Consider the following 24,734-nt stretch of genomic DNA (forward strand, 5'->3'; position numbering starts at 1 on the left):
ATAGAAAACAGACTCATAATAACACTGAAGTTGCTCAGTCGCCTCAGTCACTCACTTATTGTATCCTTCAGTTACAATATTGGAAGACAATGTACAGTATTCACACAACTTAACTGTGTGTTAATACCTAGGGGTAGAAAATATAAATAGACTTTAAAAATAAATTAACTGATCTCCACCAAAGAACAAGTTGTAATAATAATAATAATAATAATAATAATAAGACATGATATATTATTATTATTATTATTATTATATAATTATTATATCATATACAGTACCAGTCAAAAGTTTGGACACACCTACTCATTCAAGGGTTTTTCTTTATTTTTATTATTTTCTACATTGTAGAATAACAGTGAAGACATCAAAACTATGAAATAACACATATGGAATCATGTAGTAACCAAAAAAGTGTTAAACAAATGAAGATATATTTTATATTTGAGATTCTTCAAAGTAGCCACCCTTTGCCTTGATGACAGCTTTGCACACTCTTCGCATTCTCTCAACCAGCTTCATGAAGTAGTCACCTGGAATGCATTTCAATTAACAGGTGTGCCTTCTTAAAAGTTAATTTGTGGAATTTATTTCCTTCTTAATGCATTTGAGCCAATCAGTTGTGTTGTGACAAGGTAGGGGTGGTATACAGAAGATGGCCCTATTTGGTAAAAGACCAAGTCCATATTATTACAGCTCAAATAAGGAAAGAGAAACAACAGTCCATCATTACTTTTAGACATGAAGGTCAGTCAATACGGAACATTTCAAGTGCTTTGAACGTTTCTTCAAGCACAGTCGCAAAAACCATCAAGCGCTATGATGAAACTGCTTCTCATGAGGACCGCCACAGGAAAGGAAGACCCAGAGTTAGCTCTGCTGCAGAGGATAAATTCATTAGAGTTAACTGCACCTCAGATTACAACCCAAATAAATGCTTCACAGAGTTCAAGTAACAGACACATCTCAACATCAACTGTTCAGAGGAGACTGTGTGAATCAGGACTTCATGGTTGAATTGCTGCAAAGAAACCACTACTATAGGACACCAATAAGAAGAAGACACTTGCTTGGGCCGAGAAACACAAGCAATGGACATTAGACCAATGGAAATCTGTCCTTTGGTCTGATGAGTCCAAATTAGAGATTTTTGGTTCCAAACGCTGTGTCTTTGTGAGACGCAGAGTAGGTGAACGGATGATCTCCGCATGTGTGGTTCCCACCATGAAGCATGCAGGAGGAGGTGTGATGGTGTGGGGGTGCTTTGCTGGTGACACTGTCTGTGATTTAGAATTCAAGGCACAGCATTCTGCAGCGATATGCCATCTCATCTGGTTTGTGCTTAGTGGGACTATCATTTGTTTTTCAACAGGACAATGACCCTAAACACACCTCCAGGCTGTGTAAGGGCTATTTGACCAAGAAGGAAAATGATGGAGTGCTGCATCAGTTGACCTGGCCTCCACAATCACCCAACCTCAACCCAATTGAGATGGTTTGGGATGAGTTGGACCGCAGAGTGATGGAAAAGCAGCCAACAAGTGCTCAGCATATGTGGGAACTCCTTCAAGACTGTTGGAAAAGCATTCCTCATGAAGCTGGTTGAAAGAATGCCAAGAGTGTGCAAAGCTGTCATCAAGGCAAAGGGTGGCTACTTTGAAGAATCACAAATATAAAATATATTTTGATTTGTTTAACACCTTTTTGGTTACTACATGATTCCATATGTGTTATTTCATAGTTTTGATGTTTTCACTATTATTATATAATGTAGAAAATAGCAAAAATAAAGAAAAACTATTGATGAGTAGGAGTGTCCAAACTTTTGACTGGTACTGTAAATCATAATACGCACTCTCATCTTCTCATACGTTGTATACACTCATGCTTGACACCAATGACACAGTTACACAGCCCACTGATCATACCAGCGTGTCTGTGTTTAGAAACTCACAGTAAGCATCGTCAGGATCCAAAATCAGAGTGAAAATCATACAAATCATATCATCATTCTAAAACGATAGCATTGCAAACAGAGCTAGCTCGTAATAACGCTAATAATAATCACAACAACAATTTATGTCAAATATTATCTCGTTAAATCAGCGTTAGTATTGCACTAAAGAAAGTGGATTGTTTTAAATAGTAGCCCAAGGTTAATCGCGTTGGATCATTAACAAAATAAATCATTTCTAGTGCGTTAAAATAGTAAAATAGCTTTGTTGTGAAAGTTCATTATTGTTGTAATTATCACGTTCGGTTATTACTTGTTTTCTTTTGTTTCTCAGTGAGATTTTGTAGACTACTTCTAACAGTGAAAATGATGGGAGAGATCTAGCACTCCCACATTTACTCTCTCTCTTCTCTCCATTCCTTTATCCCAATCCCCTTCTCTATATATCTCTCCCTCTCTTCCTTCCCTGTGTACCCTCCCTCTCTCCCTCTCTCCCCTCCTCTCTACACGGGTGTTGTCTTCCTGTTGAGTGTATTGGAGTTGCTCTCTCTATCTCCCTTCAGCCTGTCCAGCGTTCCCATCCCTCGTTCTCTCTCCACCGTGGACGAGGAGAAGGGTGGGGGCCCCGAGCCCACTGAGTTGCCCATGGGCGCGTTGGAGTTGGAGGAATTCTGGGACAGTGAGGGGTTGTGGGATTTCAGAGAGGGTAGCGTGCCGCTCATCATCACTCCCCCTCCCCCTCCACCCCCTCCTCCCCCTCCTCCCCCATCCTTGGGGAAGCAGTTGTGGAGCTGGTAGAGGGTGGCGCGGTCCACGGTGCCGTACATGGGGGGCAGGCCAGCCAGCTTGGGGTCGCGGGACAGCGTGTAGAGGGAGATGTCGCCCCCCGCCAGGGTGGTGTGGGAGCGAGAATGAGGGTTGGGCAGCGTGGACACAGACATGGGCCCCTGGGAGAGCATGGCCGAGGGGGGCAGACCAAAGTTCTTCCCCCCACCTCCCCCCACCGGCGAGGGGTCTCGGGAGCGTGAGGGGTCGGTGGAGCGGGATGAAGAGCGGGAGCGACGGCGGAAGCGGTAGCTGGGTAGGCGGAGCATGGCGTGCGTGGTCCCCTTGAAGATGTCAGTGCGCGATCGGCAGCGAAGCTCCTTGTTCTTTTCTATGTAGATGTTGACGGCCAGAACGCCCACCATCTCAGCCATGATGAAGGACAGGCCTCCGAAGTAGAAGGACCAGCCGTAACTGTACTGCCACTTCTTGTCCTCGTCCTTCTTAGGGGAGATGTCTCCCAGTGCTGCAGAGATGTACACGATCACACCGATGATGTTGCTCAGACCTGGGGGAGACAGAGGATAGATGAGGATACACAAACATGCACTCACACACATGAGGATATATACACACACACACGCACACAAACACAGGTGAGGATACACACACACACACACACACACACACACACACACACACACACACACACACACTCTCTCTCTCTGTCATGTTACCCAGAGCAGGAGAGCAGGAGGAAAGACATCACTTTAACAGAACAGAACAGAACACAGAACAGAACATAAACGTATGTACAGTGAGGGAAAAAAGTATTTGATCCCCTGCTGATTTTGTACGTTTGCCCACTGACAAAGACATGATCAGTCTATAATTTTAATGGTATGTTTATTTGAACAGTGAGAGACAGAATAACAACAAACAAATCCAGAGAAACGCATGTCAAAAATGTTATAAATTGATTTGCATTTTAATGAGGGAAATAAGTATTTGACCCCCTCTCAATCAGAAAGATTTCTGGCTCCCAGGTGTCTTTTATACAGGTAACGAGCTGAGATTAGGAGCACACTCTTAAAGGGAGTGCTCCTAATCTCAGTGTGTTACCTGTATAAAAGACACCTGTCCACAGAAGGAATCAATCAGATTCCAAACTCTCCACCATGGCCAAGACCAAAGAGCTCTCCAAGGACCTACACAAGGCTGGAATGGGCTACAAGACCATTGCCAAGCAGCTTGGTGAGAAGGTGACAACAGTTGGTTCGATTATTCGCAAATGGAAGAAACACAAAAGACCTGTCAATCTCCCTCGGCCTGGGGCTCCATGCAAGATCTCACCTCGTGGAGTTGCAATGATCATGAGAATGGTGAGGAATCAGCCCAGAACTACACGGGAGGATCTTGTCAATGATCTCAAGGCAGCTGGGACCATAGTCACCAAGAAAACAATAGGTAACACACTACGCCGTGAAGGACTGAAATCCTGCAGCGCCCGCAAGGTCCTCCTGCTCAAGAAAGCACATATACAGGCCCGTCTGAAGTTTGCCAATGAACATCTGAATGATTCAGAGGAGAACTGGGTGAAAGTGTTGTGGTCAGATGAGACCAAAATGGAGCTCTTTGGCATCAACTCAACTTGCCGTGTTTGGAGGAGGAGGAATGCTGCCTATGACCCCAAGAACACCATCCCCACCGTCAAACATGGAGGTGGAAACATTATGCTTTGGGGGTGTTTTTCTGCTAAGGGGAGAGGACAACTTCACCGCATCAAAGGGATGATGGACGGGGCCATGTACCGTCAAATCTTGGGTGAGAACCTCCTTCCCTCAGCCAGGGCATTGAAAATGGGTCGTGGATGGGTATTCCAGCATGACAATTACCCAAAACACACGGCCAAGGCAACAAAGGAGTGGCTCAAGAAGAAGCACATTAAGGTCCTAGAGTGGCCTAGCCAGTCTCCAGACCTTAATCCCATAGAAAATCTGTGGAGGGAGCTAAAGGTTCGAGTTGCCAAACGTCAGTCTCGAAACCTTAATGACTTGGAGAAGATCTGCAAAGAGGAGTGGGACAAAATCCCTCCTGAGATGTGTGCAAACCTAGTGGCCAACTACAAGAAACGTCTGACCTCTGTGATTCCCAACAAGTGTTTTGCCACCAAGTACTAAGTCATGTTTTGCAGAGGGGTCAAATACTTATTTCCCTCATTAAAATGCAAATCAATTTATAACATTTTTGACATGCGTTTTTCTGGATTTTGTTGTTGTTATTCTGTCTCTCACTGTTCAAATAAACCTACCATTAAAATTATAGACTGATCATGTCTTTGTCAGTGGGCAAACGTATAAAATCAGCAGGGGATCAAACACTTTCTTCCCTCACTGTATAGATACTAAGAGACTAACACAGGCACACAGACACACATAAATAATCACAGACAGACACATAGACAGACAGACAGACAGACATACATACAGACACACACAGACATACAGACACACAGACACACACACAAGACACACAGACAGACATACAGACAGACACACTGACAGACACACACACAGACACACAGCCAGACACAGAGATATACAGACAGACACACAGACAGACACACAGACAGACACAGAGACAGACACAGAGACAGGTCTGACAGGAGTTAGTTAGTGTACCTGCAGCCACAAAGAGAATGCCTGCTCCCAGGACGATGTTCCTCTTGTGCTTATAGAAACGACTGAGACCGATACACACCCCTCCCATCAACAGCAGGATAGCACTGAGGATAGGGAAGATGTTGGAAGCCCTGACCATACCTACAGAGAGGGACAGGGGAGAGTGACAGGACAGTGACGGGGAAAGTGAGGGGAAGTGAGAGAGAACACGTGAGAGAGAAGAAGAGAGAGAGAAGAAGAGAGAGAGAAGAAGAGAGAGAGAAGAAGTGGGAGATAAAGGGAGGGGAAAGAGAAAAGGTAAAAGTTGCAGATAGAATCAGAGAGGGAGAGGATAAGAAATAAACAGCTGTATTCTGGTTTGAGCAAATGAATTACCATGTGGCCAAGCTAGTGAGTGTCTAATTGCATCAGCTCTTTCCCAAGAGCCATCAACTCTGATACCCCCCAGGACAGACACACACACACACGCCCCCATCTAGGACATAGGCCAGAAGACAGAAATGCCAAAGTAAATGCCAGCCAAATGCCGAGGCTACATGGTAAACAGTACACAGTCTTCTCCTGCTGCATTGTGGGGCAGGCACACGTAGTGTGGCACGGAACACCCACACAGGCGTGGCCCGGGGGAACACCCGTGAACTAGGGCAGCACATTATCCCTCGACTTCATACAAACACTAACATGTTTAATTCAAACACAGCTTATTTTGCTCCAGTCTTCAGGAATGAGATCTAACTACTCTATGTGGTCTGAGGCTTCTGTAAAAAGTGGTTTACAGTTGTGGATGAGTTACGGCTGTGTATTAGTTATGGGGAGCTCCCATCCTGGGGGTGGCAATAGTGTGTGCTGGGTTTTGTTCCAACCCTACCCAACACACCTTTTAATTTTAGTCCCCAATTACATGAATCAGGTATATTAGAGCTGAATCAGGTATATTAGAGTTGAATCAGGTATATTAGAGCTGAATCAGGTATATTAGAGCAGGGCTGGAATAAAAGCCTGCACCTCCACCTCAGGTCCATCAGGTGTTGACTTACGTAGAACATACTCAGGCCCATCATGGTCAAAGTCAGCATCCTCAGGGAAGTGGTTGATCTGAGAACACACTCCCCTCTTCACCCCTGAGAGAGAGAGAGAGAGGGGGGGGGGTTAGAACAGAATACACACACACACTATCTCACACACACACGCACGCTAGCACGCACACACACACACACACTTTAACTTTCTACATCATCACATGCATCAATTCAACTCCACAGAGATTCATCAGAAAAAGAAACAGCAGTTTATTTTAGCATATAAAAAGAGAGCAAGAGAGAAAGAGGGAGAGAAAAAATGCATGAGAGAGAGAAACTGCAGACTGGTTGTGCCTCAGGTTCTGTCCTGTCATTGTTCACCCTTCCCAGGTAGGTCTGAGGACAGAACAGTACGCATCCCCAACACAAAACATCCCCACTCTCTGCTCTTAGGAACTGATTCTAGATCAGATGTCCTTGCCCCAGCCCTCACCATAACCATTAGGAAAACAAAACAACCAAAACTGGTCCTGGGTCTGTGGTTAAGGTCATGCAGTATCTCATTAGTATCACACTCACATACACTACCGGTCAAAAGTAATAATAATAAGACATTATATTATTATTATTATTATTATTATTATTATTATTATTATTATTATTATTATTATTATTATTATTATTATTATTATTATTATATTATAATAATAATTAAATCATATACAGTACCAGTCAAAAGTTTGGACACACCTACACATTCAATGGTGTTTCTTTATTTTTACTATTTTCTACAATGTAGAATAATAGTGAAGACATCAACACTATGAAATAACACATATGGAATGATGTAGTAACCAAAAAAGTGTTAAACAAATCAAAATATATTTTATATTTGAGAATCTTCAAATAACCGCCCTTTGCCTTGATGACAGCTTTGCACATTCTTGGCATTCTCTCAACCAGCTTCATGAGGTAGTCACCTGGAATTAAGGTTAATTTGTGGAATTTATTTCCTTCTTAATGCGTTTGAGCCAATCAGTTGTGTTGTGACAAGGTAGGTGTGGTATACAGAAGATAGCCCTATTTGGTAAAAGACCAAGTCCATATTATGGCAAGAACAGCTCAAATAAGCAAAGAGAAACGACAGTCTATCATTACTTTTAAGACATGAAGTTCAGTCAATACGGAACATTTCAAGAACTTTGAAAGTGAAGTGCAGTCACAAAAACCATCAAGCGCTATGATGAAACTGGCTCTCATGTGGACCGCCACAGGAATGGAAGACCCAGAGTTACCTCTGCTGCAGAGGATAAGTTCATTAGAGTTACCAGTCTCAGAAATTGCAGCCCAAATAAATGCTTCACAGAGTTCAAGTAACAGAAACATCTCAACATTAACTGTTCAGAGGAGACTGTGAGAATCAGGCCTTCATGGTCAAATTGCTGCAAGGAAACCACTACTAAAGGACACCAATAAGAAGAAGAGTCTTGCTTGAGCCAAGAAACACGAGCAATGGACATTAGACCGGAGGAAATTTGTCCTTTGGTCTTGAGTCCAAATTTGAGATTTTTGGTTCCAACCGCCTTGTCTTTGTGAGACGCGGTGTGGGTGAACGGATGATCTCTGCATGTGTATTTCCCACTGTAAAGCATGAAGGAGGAGATGTTATGGTGTGAGGTTGCTTTGCTGGTGACACTGTCTGTGATTTATTTAGAATTCACACCTAACCAGCATGGCTACCACAGCATTCTGCAGCGATACGCCATCCCATCTGGTTTGGGCTTAGTGGGACTATAGTTTGTTTTTCAACAGGACAATGACCCAACACACCTCCAGGCGGTGTAAGGGCTATTTTACCAAGAAGGAGAGTGATGGAGTGCTGCATCAGATGACCTGGCCTCCACAATCCCCCGACCTCAACCAAATGGAGATGGTTTGGGATGAGTCGGACCGCAGAGGGAAGGAAAGGCAGCCAACAAGTGCTCAGCATATGTGGGAACTCCTTCAAGACTGTTGGAAAAGCATTCCAGGTGAAGCTGGTTGAGAGAATGCCAAGAGTGTGCAAAGCTTTCATCAATGCAAAGGGTGGCTATTTGAAGAATCTCAAATATAAAATATATTGTTTAACACTTTATTGGTTATTACATGATTCCATATGTGTTATTTCATAGTTTTGATATCTTCACTATTATTCTACAATGTAGAAAATAGTAAAAATAAAGAAAAACCCTTGAATGAGTAGGTGTTCTATAACTTTTGACTGGTAGTGTACATACATTATTTCTCATCAGGTGTTGGATAGAAAAATACTAATTGAATGTAGATAGGGTAATATAATATATGTATGTATAGTTCTAATAAGAAAGGTTTTATTTAGAGTGAACCACAGATACCAATATTCACTTTAAAATATTCACTTTTTGGGAGCACTTCACTGTGGTCCTTTCTGAATAAGAGCATGCAGTAACTGAATGAACCCACTAACTCACACCCACACACACCCCAACACAGAGAGCCATCCATACAGGCAGACAGGCAGACAGATAGATACCCGCTGGGGTCTTGTGGCTCTATTGCAGACAGACAGATGGACGGACGGATGCACGGTGATGACAGCACACGACTGGTGCTGGCTGATGGATGGATTGTGAGAGAGTTGGAGTGATGGAATGATGAGACACAGATGGAGGAGGGAGAGACGGACAGATGTGGGGTGAGCTTGTCTCTTTCTCATAGTTCTTTTATTTCCATGGTTGTCGTCTGTAAAGAGATGGGGGCACAGAGGGGAAGGGTGTCAGCTAAACCCCCTGATAGACACCATTTTGGCTCTAAACCAGGAAGTAGTTCCCCATTGGCACAGATCTAGGATCAGTTAACCCTTTCTCCCAATCTTAACCATAACCATTAGGTGTGAGAACCAGTGTCTAGGGGGCAATTACTGTACAGCTGTACTTGCTACTCCTCAAACAGCTGGCTAGAGCCAAAATGACCTGAGTTTCACTCACTTCCATTCACTTACCTGGAAACTCTGTATGAAATGTACTGGAGGGTGAAACTAACCTACATGGGCAAGAGAATCTGCCTCTAAGTACTGCCCCAAGGATCAGTGCTCTCTATTTGAACCATCATCACAACAACATCAAATCTAAAGCATCAACACTCATACCACTGCTGTTGATGGGTGGCTTGTCTGATGCCACTCACATAAAACTCTTGCCCTCCATTGGTTTCAGTTGAATATTTTAGTGTTTGCAGCCCACAATGTGATGTTAGGGACCTTTGACTAAAAGCTAAGGGAGAGACTGTACTGACCTACTAGTATTTTGCCTATTTAAAAAAAGGTAAAAATATAAATAAATAAAATATCAGGAATCCTCTCAACCTGCCGAATCAGAGAATACTCCATCCACTCACTTTTTCAGCCCCTAACACAGCAATGTGTGCCACCCACCCGCAGGCTTAAATCTTTTAGAGCCAATATGTCCTCTGTTTCCACTGCACCTACACTTCACTGCATCACTGCATGGCTTCTGAGCACCCATCTTCGCTCAATACTCTACGGACATCAAGGATACTTGACCTCTAAGCCATACCAAAGAACTGAAGGCACCGCTGCAGCGCAGAGAGAAAGAGAGGAGAGAGAGAGAGAGAGAGAGAGAGAGAGAGAGAGAGAGAGAGAGAGAGAGAGAGAGAGAGAGAGAGAGAGAGAGAGAGAGAGAGAGAGAGAGAGAGAGAGAGAGAGAGAGAGAGAGAGAGAGAGAGAGAGAGAGAGAGAGAGAGAGAGAGAGAGAGAAAGAGAGGAGAGAGAGAGAGACAGAGAGCGGGGAGGGCAGAGAGAGAGTAAAGAGAGAGAGAGCAGAGAGAGAGGCAGATGGAGTGTGAGAGAGAGAGGCAGAGAAAGAGAGAGGCAGTGAGAGTGTGTGAAAGAGAGAGGCAGAGAGAGAGTGAGAGGGGGCAGAGAGAGCGAGAGAGGCAGAGAGAGTGTGAGAGAGAGTGAGAGAGAGAGAGAGAGAGAGGCAGATAGAGGCAGAGAGAGACGACAGAGGGAGAGAGTGAGAAGAGAGAGATCAGAGAGAGGGAGGGAGCGAGAGAGGGCAGAGGGAGTAAAGAGAGAGAGCAGAGAGAGAGACAGAGAGAGAGAGAGCGCAGAGAGAGAGTGAGAGCAAGAGAGCGAGCGAGCGAGAGAGAGAGAGGGGCACTGCAGCAATGCTGCGAGGGCTGGGGCTTATCTCTAATTGGCTGCTTTGTTATCAGGAAGCTTAGAGATGAGGACAAATGAGCTTTGCACAATGACCAGGCCAAGGATGGGACTTACCCTGCATGCCTTATAGAGGAGTAGTGACGGGACTACAAACATACGGCAGCTAGCTAACACCATTCATTCAGCTTCAACTACTGTCCTATACTGTCCTATCCAGTCCGGTCCTGTCTTCCTCCTTCTGAAGCCTGTATGTCAGAGCAGCAGTTTAATGTATTATAAATTAGCTGCTTGTGCCGCAGTGACTGAGTGGAGATGGCGTGATGGCTACTGTCATTTTCAGAGAACCCGTCAGCTAAATCACTGGGCTAATGCAGGGTTGGGCAACCGGGTCTGCAGTGTGTGTGTAGGGCCAGCTGTAATGCACCTGATTCAGCTTATCAAAGGCTTGATGGATCTAGTTGAATCAGGCGAGGCTTGAACACAACCTGTACCCATAGTAGCTTTCCAACACATGGTTGGTGAGCACAGTGCTAGTGGGTGATGCGTGTCAGGTAGGTTATAAAGTACAGACAGTGATTGAAGGAATGGGCTGAGATGAGAGGGGTTCTTTTCCGGTGATTTCAAAGTCAAGTTCCTGATCTGCTGGCACAATGGAAAATTAGGAATACAACCATCGTATACTGTACATCTAGACCATTTGCTCCTGTTACCGACATCACCACTGAAGTCATCCTTTTTTTTTTCTTTTTTTTTGTGTGGGTAGATCAGCTTAATATTGCAGATAGATTGTAACTTCCATCAATGTAATTGTCTGCATCACTTCCAATCCCCCATGTTTATATATATACACACATACATACATATACATACAACATACATACATACATACATACATACATACATACATACATACATATATATATATATATATATATATATATATATATATATATATATATATATATATATATATACACATACATACATACATACATATACACACACATACACACACACACACACACACACACATACATACATACACATACATATCCTTTAAAAATAGATATATTACTTTCCAACCCTGCCACCCTTTCCCCACTTGGAGTAAACTAGTGAACAACAACGCCTAGGCCTCTACATATACCCACTATCTACATTTTATGGACACAGTCAATTTGACAGTAATTATATTTTGTTTGTTCTTTCTCCTGAACTTCTTCTACTCTCAACCTCTCCGATCATTTTCATGATGTCCATCCGGTTTGCTTCTATATGCCATATAACTGAAGTCATCCTTAGTTCAGGGATGAAGTGGTATCCTTATGACAAATTCATTTGAAGGGTAGAAATAACAATCTCCATAAACATGCAGTATTCATAGATAAAGTGTCTGTAGTGTACTATAGTCCTGACCTCTTCCCTTTAACTTCATGTGAACCCACTCTAATGCTGTGTTGTTCATATGCTCCTTGTAAATCTGTAAACACAAACATCAGTTCACTGGGAAAGCCTAGGAAAGGGTTAAAAATAAACTCAGCATATGTATTGCTTCACATTATAATGACCTTTAAGGCAGCACTGCTGACTACATAATTCCACTGACATATATGGTAACCATACCATCCATTCACTCTCATCTGACATGAAAACGATTGCACAAAATCATCTCTGTATCACCACTGTAATGGAACCTCCATTCCTTTCCATCTCACAAGACAGCAACACTGCAGGTAGAGCATTAGGACACAGACATGAGGTCTGCACTGGTATTGCATCAGATCCAAAATGGCCACAGTCCTTACTTGAATCAAGCCAGCTATTACCAACTATTACTATTACATTCAATATATTATCCATAGTATTTATGGTATGTAATTTCTGTAAAGCTGCAATATGTAACTTTTTTGGTGACCCGACCAAATTCACATAGAAATGTGAGTTATAGATCTGTCATTCTCATTGATGGTATATCTGTTCTATGTGTGCTATTTCTATGCTCCCCGTTCTTAAGTTTCATTTTGAGTCTTTTACTTTCGGTTTTGTACACCAGCTTCAAACAGCTGAGAATACAATTCTTTTTGGTTATGGAAAATATATTTCACAGCGGTTTAGATGGTACAATGATTCTCTACACTATACTTGCTTGTTTTGTCACATAAACTGAAATTAGGTGAACTATTAGAATTTTAGCAACCAGGAAATGGCAGAGCGATTTCTGCATAGTGCACCTTTAAATCTAGAATGGACATTAGGACAAAAGGCTAAAATCGAACCAGGCCTAACTCAACCCCTCCAACATCACACACACACACACACAGAGATACTCAGATCCACACATGCCTCCGTCTACCCTCTATCCATCCTCTCCCACTCCAACCACAGATCCAAGATGGCGTCTCGGTAGCATTTCAGTAGCCTACCTTCCAGGCAGCAGATCCTCCAGAGGCCAGAGTGGGTGAGGGCTCCGGGGTCCTTCTTGTCCTTGTTGTGGGGGTCGTCCGAGTGGTTGCGGGTGCTGTTGCAGATGGAGGCGCGGGAGTACAGCCAGTAGTCCGTCCCTATAGAAACCGTCATCAGGCAGAAGGCTGCAAAGGCCCCCACGGTGGTGAGGAGGATCTGGATCCCCTTCTCACAAACCATCCCTAGAGAGGAGGGCAGAGGAGGTGGAGAGAGAGAGAGCGGAGGGATGAGAAGTAGAGGTGGGACAAGGAGGAAGAAAAGTGAGAAAGAGAGAAGGGTTGAGAAAGGTAGAGGGAGGAAGAAGGAGAAGAAGTGCAGTAGAGACAAGAGAGGAAGAGGAGAGATAGAAAGAAAGAGGGAGAAAGAGGAGCGAGGGGAGTTGAGGGAGAGGGAGGAGAGAGAGAAAGAGAGAGCGAGAGAAAGAGAAAGAGGCAGAGAGAGAAAGAGAGAGAGAGAAAGAGGCAGAGAGAGAGAAAGGGGCAGAGAGAGAGAGAGAGAAAGAGGCAGAGAGAGAGAGAGAAAGAGGCAGAGAGAGAGAGAAAAAGGCAGAGAGAGAGAAAGAGGCAGAGAGAGAGAGAAAGAGAGAGAGGGGAAAGAGGCAGAGAGAGAGAAAGAGAGAGAGAAAGAAAGAAAGAGGCAGAGAGAGAGAAAGAGGCAGAGAGAGAGAAAGAGAGAGCGAGAGAAAGAGGGAGAGAGAGAGAAAGAGAAAGAGGCAGAGAGAGAGAAAGAGGCAGAGAGAGAGAAAGAGAGAGAGAGAGAGAAAGAGGCAGAGAGAGAGAGGCAGAGAGAAAGAGGCAGAGAGAGGAGGTGTATAAATGGTTCTATGAGGTGTCCTTGGAAGGGGGGGTTGGACGACACTGCTGACTCGTCTTAACAGGAAGGAATTGATGGTGAACACAACAAATTACACTCTGAGAATCTCAATGTGCTCCATATTCATGACCATGACACCGCTCTCTCCCCCACAAAATCAGCATAGACAGGGCTAGCGCGGAACACACAACACACTCACTGAGACAGAACACACACACCGCATCAGATACAGCATATCAGAATACACAACACACACACTGAGACAGAACAAACACACACACCGCATCAGATACAGCATATCAGAATACACAACACACACACTGAGACAGAACACACACACACACACTGCATCAGATACAACATATCAGAATACACAACACACTCACTGAGACAGAACACACACACACACCGCATCAGATACAGCATATCAGGATACACAAAGGCTTGAACACACACGGACGCACGGACGCACGCACACACACACACACACACAACACAATATACATAATCACAGCGCAGCAACACAGCAGCAACAACAGCACATACAGGAACAAAGCAAAGCTCCACAGTACATTCTGTGTTCATTGTCGCAAATCAATCAATTAATCAATCAATCAATTAATCAATCAACCATTTAGGGCTATACAATCAATCTTATACAGTAACACTCTTCCTACCCTCTTCTTACCTCCAACATCACCATAATATACCCCTCTGGTCCCATTGTACATGAAGTGGTGCTAAAACCTGTGCATTTACATGATGGTTACATAGGCCTCTGCCCAGTACCCTGCCCTGAAGTTTAGTCACTATTACTAGCCGGCTACCACCCGGTACTCAACCCTGCACCTTAGAGAATGCTGCCCTATGTACATAGTCATGGAACACTGGTCACTTTAATAATGTTTATATACTGTTTTACCTACTTCATATGAATATACTGTATTCTAGTCAAGGCTCATCCTATATAACTACTGTACACACCTTTTCTATTCATATACTGTCCATAATGTACTCCTGAGTGGCGCAGTGGTCTAAGGCACTGCATCGCAGTGCTAACTGTGCCACTAGAGATCCTGGTTCGAATCCAGGCTCTGTCGCCGCCGGCCGCGACCGGGAGACTCATGGGCGGCGCACAATTGGCCCAGCGTCGTCCAGGGTAGGGGAGGGAATGGCCGGCAGGGATGTAGCTCAGTTGATAGAGCATGGCGTTTGCAACGCCAGGGTTGTGGGTTTGATTCCCACGGGGGGCCAGTATAAAAAAAATATGTATTCACTAACTGTAAGTCGCTCTGGATAAGAGCGTCTGCAAAATGTAAATGTAAATGTATAATGTCTATACACACCATCATATACATATATATTTATATTCTGGACTCTGACATTGCTCGTTCTAATATTTCCATATTTCTTAATTCCTTTCTTTACATTTATGGGATTTGCCTGCATTGTTTTGTATTGTTAGGTATTACTGCACTGTTGGAGCTAGGAACATAAGCATTTCGCTACACCTGTGATAACACCTGCAACATTGTATTTTATTTTGCCTCATCTCACCCTAGTCTAGAACTGTTGTTCTAGATTACACATTTACCTCCATTGTGATTTCATTTGCAAATCCTTGAAATTGTGCAAAGCTCACATGGGTATAAGAGTTGTAAGTACTATTAACAATGTGTACCTGCAATGTAATTGCACTGTACCTGCCTATGTAATAACCATGTAAATACATAGATTATAGTGCCACTTGATGTAAAGTGAGACCCCATTGCGTTACCAAGGTATACATTTACATCAGCTGAGGTAAGACTTACCTGCCGCCGAGTTTCTATCCTTCGACTCCATTTTGAAATCTTTCTTTTCCTCGTTAATGAAGAATGCGCTGTCCCCTCAATCCGGACAGCATCCATCGACTGTTCTCACTCTCTCCCCCTCTCCTTCCTGCACTCGTTTTCTCTCTCTCTCTCTTTGGCCTCTATCTCGTTCTCTCTCTCTCTCACTGGAAAGATGTGCTGGTGGAGGCTCTTGGTTGTGATTGGATGCTCTCACTCTGGTCCTCTTATTCACAGGAAGCAGTCACTGAGGAGGACATGGTAGTTGGCTACTGCCAAAGAAAGACAAGAAGAAGAAGGAGAATTATAACGTTAGTCGTTTATAGCTGTGCAGTTATGAGGCATGTTTATCTAAAAACTGTGATCATCTCAGAAAGTTCAGACTTCAGAGTTTTTGATTAGTCACGTTAAAAAGTCACATTGTAAAAACCCAAATGACAGAAAACTAAAACACTAAAAACTATCAATTCCACTCTCATACCAGGATAACATAGAATAGAATACAAATGGTGCATCTGAATATAGAGCTAGAAATAACAGATCTGGTCTGAATACGACGAGCGAGAAAGGGGGAGAGTAGAGAGGGCGAACTCTACATTGTTACCATGGCAACACTGAATTCCAAAGTCTGGATCAGCATAGAGCGAGGGACTGAGCGACAGATAGAGAGAGAGAATGAGGGAGCGAGAGAGAGAGGGGGGACTGAGAGGAGGGGGGACTGAGAGAGGGTGAGAGAGAGACAGAGAGTGAGAGAGGGACAGAGAGAGAGAGAGAGAGAAGGACTGAGCGAGAGAGAGACTGAGAGAGGGACTGAGAAAGAGAGAGAAGGACTGAGAGAGTGTGAGCGAGAGAGAGAGAGAGAGAGAGAGAGAGAGAGAGAGAGAGACAGAGAGAGAGAGAGAGAGAGAGAGAGTGAGAGGGACAGAGAGATTGTGAGAAAAATGGAATATTTGAAGTAGGTATACACGTTGCACTTCAAGCAGAAAAAATGTATAAGGGCTGTATCAACAGCCATCGTGTGTGACCACTGCAACATTCTGCCACGCACAAACACACACACACGCACGCACTCACGCACACACACTCAGCTGAGGACAAGATGTAATCCCAGTGTGTAGAGCTTAAAAACATTTAAAAAATCTAAACTGAAAAATGTGAAGAACAATAAAGGGGCACGCATAATTTAGCAAACATAATTTAGCAAACATAATTTAGCCAACATAATGCAATGCGGTCTAGAGGCATTAATATTTCATGATGCAATATGGCACCCTGATCAAAATAGGTTACATCCTGTTTGGAGAGAAGGAGAGAGAGAGGGAGTGAGGGAGACAGAGAGAGAGAGATAGAGAGAGAGGGAGAGAGGAAGAGAGAGAGAGAGAGAGAGAGATTATGTTTATTTATTTTCCCATTTGTACTTTAACTATTTGCACATTGTTACAACACTGTATATATACATAATATGACATTTGAAATGTCTTTATTCTTTTGAAACTTCTGAGTGTAATGTTTACTGTTAATATTTATTGTTTATTTCACTTTTGTTTACTATCTACTTCACTTGCTTTGGCAATGTTAACACACGTTTCCCATGCCAATAAAGCCCTTAAATTGAAATTGAGAGAGAGAGAGAGAGAGAGAGAGAGAGAGAGAGAGAGAGAGAGAGAGAGAGAGGGAGAGAGAGAGAGTGAGAGAGAGAGAGAGAGAGAGAGAGAGAGAGGGAGAGAGAGAGAGAGGATTCCCTCTCCAGTGTCTCTGAACACACTTAGGTTGTACCTTCTAAATGTTAATGTGGTACAATAACATTTAACTCTGTCCCTCTCTCTCTTTTTCTCTCCATCTGCTCCCTCCTTCACTGTCTATGTCCCTCTCTCTCATAAAGTGAGCTGTCCGTCTCTCTGACATGACCATACATGTATTTTTAAACTTTTAATCTAATACAACCAAAACTAAACCACTACCTGCATCTATATTGCATACGTGTGTACATGCATGCATGTGCGAATACATACTATATGTGTGTGTCCGTGGGTACATACAGACATGTTTATGCATGTGTATGTACAGTATATACCTCCCCCCTTTCCTTGTGCTACAGATGACCCCCTCCACTCTTTCATTGTGCTACAGATGACCCCCTCCACTCTTTCATTGTACTACAGATGACCCCCTCCACTCTTTCATTGTGCTACAGATGACCCCCTCCACTCTTTCATTGTACTACAGATGACCCCCTCCACTCTTTCATTGTGCTACAGATGACCCCCTGCACTGTCTCTCACTGGGTGGATAATGCCTCTATCACAAACACTCTCTTCCTAACCACACTCAACTGTGACTGTGTCCAATTGCATTTGTGTGTGTGTGTGTGTGTGTGTGTTTGTGTGTGCGAGAGAGAGAGAGAGAGAGAGAGAGAGAGAGAGAGAGAGAGAGAGAGAGAGAGAGAGAGAGAGAGAGAGAGAGAGAGAGAGAGAGAGAAAGAAGAAAATGTATGACCATATTAGAGACACATATTTCCCTCAGATTACAGCGATCCACAAAGAATTCGAAAACAAACCCAATTTTGATAAACTCCCTTATCTACTGGGTGAAAAACCACAGTGTGCCATCACAGCTGCAAGATTTGTGACCTGTTGCCACAAGAAAAGGGCAACCAGTGAAGAACAAACACCATTGTAAATACAACCCATATTTATGTTTATTTATTTTCCCATTTGTACTTTAACTATTTGCACATTGTTACAACACTGTATATATACATAATTTGACATTTGAAATGTCTTTATTCTTTTGAAACTTCTGAGTGTAATGTTTACTGTTAATATTTATTGTTTATTTCACTTTTGTTTACTATCTACTTCACTTGCTTTGGCAATGTTAACACACGTTTCCCATGCCAATAAAGCCCTTAAATTGAATTGAATTGAATTGAATTGAGAGAGAGAGAGAGAGAGAGAGAGAGAGAGAGAGACAGAGAGAGAGAGAGAGAGAGTGAGTGGTTGTGTGTGACCTTAAACACAAACCAAATGATTTTATTGAAGAACTTCCCTCTGTATCCCATGCCTCTGTGAGTATTTAGTGAATGACCTTACTAACAAGCTGCTGAGTTATTCCCCTTAGCCCTTGCTCCCCTGTGTCTAGTGTCATTTAATTATGGGCAATCTTTTATTTCCCTTCAATAATTAAGATTGGAGGGAATGGTGCGAGAGAGAGAGAGAGAGAGAGAGAGAGAGAGAGAGAGAGAGAGAGAGAGAGAGAGAGAGAGAGAGAGAGAGAGGGAGAGAGAGAGAGAGAGAGAGAGAGAGAGAGAGAGAGAGAGAGAGAGAGAGAGAGAGAGAGAGAGAGAGAGAGAGAGAGAGAGAGAGAGAGAGAGAGAGAGAGAGAGAGAGAGAGAGAGAGAGAGAGAGACGGAGAGAGAGAGAGAGAGAGAGAGAGAGAGAGAGAGAGAGAGAGAGAGAGAGAGGTAGAATAAAATGTTGCTCTGTAGGTTCCATCATAATCCACCATAACGTTATAGACAAGACAAGTGTTGTCTTTGCATTTATGATCGAACAAGAATTAGTGATGGCTTCCTATGTGAAGTGCATCCTAATCGCACCACAGATCACCTTCACTAATATGAAAAGTAAATACATTAACCGCTCCCTCCAAAAACAGTCCCATAAATCACAATGGAGATGTGGATATTTTAACAGCTGCAGCATTAGCTATTCATTGCACAGATCAACTACCAAATTGCTTGTTGAATAAATGATGATGGCTATGATAACTTTCTTCACACACGTGAAGTGCAGAAGGTCTACAGAAGTATGATCTTAATTTGATCACCCTGGTGCAGGAGAACTTTCCTGCAATGCAGGACATGTAAAACTTGTGTATTTGAAGTTTAAAAAGGCTTCTGAAGTTTGTAATTTCCACTTTGAAATTTCAGACTTGATTTTCCCTTAGGAAAAATGTATCAACCCCTACAAACATGTCCATTAATTATAATCCACATAATAATTCACATTTCCTGTTGCTGCAGGATAATTTTCCTGCTGTATCAAAATGGCTCAAATTAAGATTCTACATCTGTATGTGACTGGAGAGTGGACATGCTAGAGAACATTCTGTACAGTAAGGTGCCCAGCCTAAGCCTACACACCACAGTTAAACAGAGATTCACAGTCAGAGTTAGAGTTCAGAGTCAATTCGTGACCTTGGGACTATAAGGTTCTATCTGCGCAAAGCATACTGTAGTTCTGAGATATTGAGCATCAAAGTTTTCACATCCCAGATCTCAGAACTGTTTTGTAGTGAATTGTTCTTTCATAACCCATTAAGGTCCTCATCTTAAATGTACCTAAAGTGCAGAGTATCAAAATCCTGAGACATTTGTAAATAATTTTTTAGGGGGATGCAATCGCAGATAGAACCTTGTGGCTCTGAAATGTCAATCTGGGTAACCCATAAGGTTCCATCTGACACTTCTGAATTAGACATGTTCAGTTTTTAAGAAGACTCTAGCTATTTGAATACATAATTCAACAGCACTATTCTACCAAGATAGAGTCAGAACACATCATCAAATACATTAAGAAATGTATTATTTTCATTAGATGAATTAGTCATCACTGAACAACGATGTGACAGCATCATTTATTTAAAGGTTTCTGACTGTTGTTTTTTTTGCTTACGTGCCATTGTTGCTGGCTAGACTAGCCTAAACCATACTTAGAGGGAGATGGCAAAGACAAATGTTCTGATTGGTCCACCTGTATTTGTTCAGGCTTGTGATTGGATTGAAGATAGAACCTTATAGCATCAAGTTCAAATGGCTTTATGCAGATAGAACTTTCCATTTTCATTTTTTTCACTTAAAATTTACTTTTTCTAAAATCTAACTTCACAGACATATGAAGAACCATCTAAAGATCAATTGTATGTGACAGATAGAACCTTATAGTCCCAAGTTTTCGAATTTCTTCCACAATAAGTTGGTTTCTCTAAAAGCCAGTCAGGAATCACATGTCCATCTACAGTACCTTCGGAAAGTATTCAGACCCCTTGACTTTTTCCACATTTTGTTACGTTACAGTCTTATTCTAAAATTGATTAAATAGTTTTTTCTCCCTCATCAATCTACACACAATACCCCATAATGACAAAGCAAAAACAGGTTTTTAGAATTTACATAAGTATTCAGACCCTTTACTCAGTACTTTGTTGAAGCATACTGAAGGGGAGTGTCGCTGCACAGCTATTTTCAGGTCTCTCCAGAGATGTTCAATCGGGTTCAAGTCCGGGCTCTGGCTGGGACACTCAAGGACATTCAGAGACTTGTCCTGAAGCCACTCCTGCGTTGTCTTGGCTGTGTGCTTAGGGTCATTGTCCTGTTGGAAGGTGAACCTTCGCCCCAGTCTGAGGTCCTGAGCGCTCTGGAGCAGGTTTTCATCAAGGATCTCTCTGTACTTTGCTCCTTTCATCTTTGCCTCAATCCTGAATAGTCTCCCAGTCCCTGCTGCTGAAAAACCTCCCCACAGCATGATGCTGCCACCACCATGCTTCACCGTGGTAGCATTCAGGCCAAAGAGTTCAATCTTGGTTTCATCGGACCAGAGAATCTTGTTTCTCATGGTCTGAGTCCTAAAAACCTGTTTTCACTTCTTTTCAATATTGGGTATTGTGTGTAGATTGCTGAACTTTTTTTATTTCATCCATTTTAGAATAAGGCTGTAACGTAACAAAATGTGGAAAAAGTCAAGGGGTCTGAATACTTTCCGAAGGCACTATATATGCGTCAATCTCTCAGGACCTTAGTCTGTGTTCCATAAGGGAGGAGGACGAAATCTACTAAGATACACTGTTATGCAATTCTACTTATGACAATGGCATGATAGCATCCCTCAATGATACAATTATAGATAGGCACTGAAAATAGATTCCTCATGAGCGATACTTTGCGGAATCTACAGTGCTCAAATGACAAAGCAATAGAAGCAATAGAATACAATACATTAGAACCTAACATAGAATATAATAAAATACATTAGAACATAACAGAGAATAGGATAGAAACTGTCTATAGCTTATCTGTGACATTAGTCTCATTCACTAGCCAAGTCTCTGAGAGCATAAATAAGAAACATAGAAGCCTGGCTCATAAGACTACAACAACATTATCATCATCCAACACACAGACCAACTGAAAGCATCATAGTCATTATGAACAGGGAGGGTAGTGTGTAAGATCAGGCTGCAGATGTGAGTCTGGCATGAGGAGGAGGCTGGGCTGGAACACCTGAGCCTTGTCCTGACTCCTGGGTCTACACAGCTGGCACCTTGAGCAAGGCTCCACAAGGACAGACACACACGCACACACAAACACGCACTCACGTTTGCACGCACGGACACACACGCATGCATGCACACACGCACACACACACGTGCGCACATGCAAAAAGTAAAATGTCCATGCAGAGAGAAAGAAACAATTATATAAGCAGTTGAGATTCATTTTTGTTTCACCCAGTGGATAGCATTTCGTCACAGAGCACAGCAATCAAACAGGACCTGGAAGAATAATGCTATATCTCTGACTGATCACCAAAATACTGGAATACAGGTTTGGTTGAACAGCACTGGCCCCCTTGGAATGTGCCTCTCTAATTTACAGATGCTACATAGAACACATTTGAATGTGGCCAATAAAGGACATGCATTGAAAATTGAGTTAATTAATTGAGAAATGATTTTGTGCAACCGAATGAAAATAGAGTAGAGGCCAACCCCTGCTGAAAGACACTGCTGAAAGACACTGCTGAAAGACACTGCTGAAAGACACTGCTGAAAGACACTGCTGAAAGACACTGCTGAAAGACACTGCTGAAAGACACTGCTGAAAGACACTGCTGAAAGACACTGCTGAAAGACACTGCTGAAAGACACTGCTGAAAGACACTGCTGAAAGACACTGCTGAAAGACACTGCTGAAAGACACTGCTGAAAGACACTGCTGAAAGACACTGCTGAAAGACACTGCTGAAAGACACTGCTGAAAGACACTGCTGAAAGACACTGCTGAAAGTGATTCAAACAGAAATATCCCACATGGATCAACAAAGATATCAGGAACCCCCAGGAACCCAACATTTCCCCTAACCACTGATACAGGTTCAGATGGTTTCATCTCCCTACGGAAAAGGTTAGGACTTGGAGTAAACTGGTCTGATCCTAGATCTGTAGTTAAGGGAATCCTGGAACTTCTAAAGCAAGCTTCAGTTGCAGAGGCCTGGCTGGGAGACAGTCAACACCTGAGAGGCTCCCACAGTAACATACTGACTACACCGGCCACGCGTGTGCGTCCGCATGCCCTATCGCGCACATGTTGATTTTCCATCCACACCAGATGTGATCATGACATGCAGGTTAAAATAGCAAAACCAACTGTGAACCAATTAGTTTGGGAGCATGTCAAAATACACATGAAACATTCATGGACATTTAGCTAGCTTGCTATTGCTAGCTAATTTATCCTAGTAGATGAACATTGGGTTGTTATTTTACCTGAAATCCATATGGTCCTTTTTTTTGCTGGTTCTTTGTAGAATTTAGTCGTACAAAATGTTGTGTTTCTCTACTCTGACTATTAACATCGAGCAAACCGGTTCTGAGCCAATGCATTCTAACAGCCTAATAAATACATTTCATATATGCTATTGCAGAAATTGTCCTTTGGTTATGTTTATGAAGGTCTTCGGTAACCTTAGAATATGAAAAAAATATTCTTAATTAAGGCAGGTCTTAAGAAACATATATATTTTTAATTGTATTTCAAATGAACAGAATAGCATATTTTAAGTTGTATTATGTTACTAGTCTGTGCTTAGTAGCCTATGGCTATGCTGCTGCAAGTGCTCAATTATAGAACGCATGGAATAGTGGATGTAATAATCTACCCCCCCCAAAAAATAAAATAATAGTTTACCCCTTTTTCATGATATCCAATTGGTAGTTACAGTCTTGTCCCATCGCTGCAACTCCCATACGGACTCAGTAGATGCGAAGGTCAAGAGCCATGCGTCCTCAGAAACACGACCCTGCCAAGCCACACTGCTCACTTAACCCGGAAGCCAGTCGCACCAATGGTTTCGGAGGAAACACCGTACAACTGGCGACTGAAGTCAGCTTGCAGGCGCCCGGCTCGCCACAAGGAGTCACTAGAGTGCGATGGGACAAGGACATCCTGGCCGGCCAAACCCTCCCCTAACCCGGACGACGCTGGGCCAATTGTGCGCCACCTCATGGGTCTCTCAGTAACAGCCTGCTGTGACACAGCATGACATGTCATGACATGTCAACTCTGTTTGTAATATCGAAAGGGCAGTGTGTTGAATAGACTTATTTAGGAAAAGTTAAGGATGGGGCGGGCATAACACTGTAAAACGGAGTCTTATATGACCACTGATCAGCACTTTTACACTGTAAAACTGTGTCTTATATGACCACTGATCAGCACTTTTACACTGTAAAACTGAGTCTTATATGACCACTGATCAGTACTTTTACACTGTAAAACTGAGTCTTATATGACCACTGATCAGCACTTTTACACTGTAAAACTGTGTCTTATATGACCACTGATCAGCACTTCTACACTGTAAAACTGAGTCTTATTTGACCACTGATCAGCACTTTTACACTGTAAAACTGAGTCTTATATGACCACTGATCAGCACTTTTACACTGTAAAACTGAGTATTATATGACCACTGATCAGCACTTTTACACTGTAAAACTGAGTATTATATGACCACTGATCAGCACTTTTACACTGTAAAACTGAGTCTTATATGACCACTGATCAGCACTTTTACACTGTAAAACTGAGTCTTATATGACCACTGATCAGCACTTTTACACTGTAAAACTGAGTCTTATATGACCACTGATCAGTACTTTTACACTGTAAAACTGAGTATTATATGCCTGTGAAGAGTGTCATAGGATGATACAAAGAAAACACAA

The 24,734-nt window shown here is 42.7% G+C and overlaps 1 protein-coding gene across 2 annotated transcripts in view; it reads right to left on the bottom strand.

Moving 5' to 3' along the window:
- Positions 1-1,778: 1,778 nt before the first annotated feature.
- Positions 1,779-24,734, bottom strand: part of LOC121556492 (voltage-dependent calcium channel gamma-4 subunit-like) — a 32,157-nt gene continuing 9,201 nt past the window's right edge. The window contains exons 2-6 of one of the 2 annotated variants that reach the window (XM_045213593.1): positions 15,711-15,997; positions 13,044-13,265; positions 6,438-6,521; positions 5,401-5,541; positions 1,779-3,287 (exon numbers count right to left, since the gene is read on the bottom strand). In XM_045213593.1, the coding sequence (XP_045069528.1) occupies positions 2,458-3,287; positions 5,401-5,541; positions 6,438-6,521; positions 13,044-13,265; positions 15,711-15,741 (1,308 nt within the window). In that variant the 5' untranslated portion in view covers positions 15,742-15,997 and the 3' untranslated portion in view covers positions 1,779-2,457. Of the gene's footprint in view, positions 3,288-5,400; positions 5,542-6,437; positions 6,522-13,043; positions 13,266-15,710; positions 16,001-24,734 lie in introns of both variants that reach the window. The other variant, XM_045213592.1, reaches the window with a different exon arrangement.

Source organism: Coregonus clupeaformis, unplaced genomic scaffold (assembly GCF_020615455.1).
Source record: "Coregonus clupeaformis isolate EN_2021a unplaced genomic scaffold, ASM2061545v1 scaf0125, whole genome shotgun sequence".
In the NCBI taxonomy this organism is placed as follows: domain Eukaryota; kingdom Metazoa; phylum Chordata; class Actinopteri; order Salmoniformes; family Salmonidae; genus Coregonus; species Coregonus clupeaformis.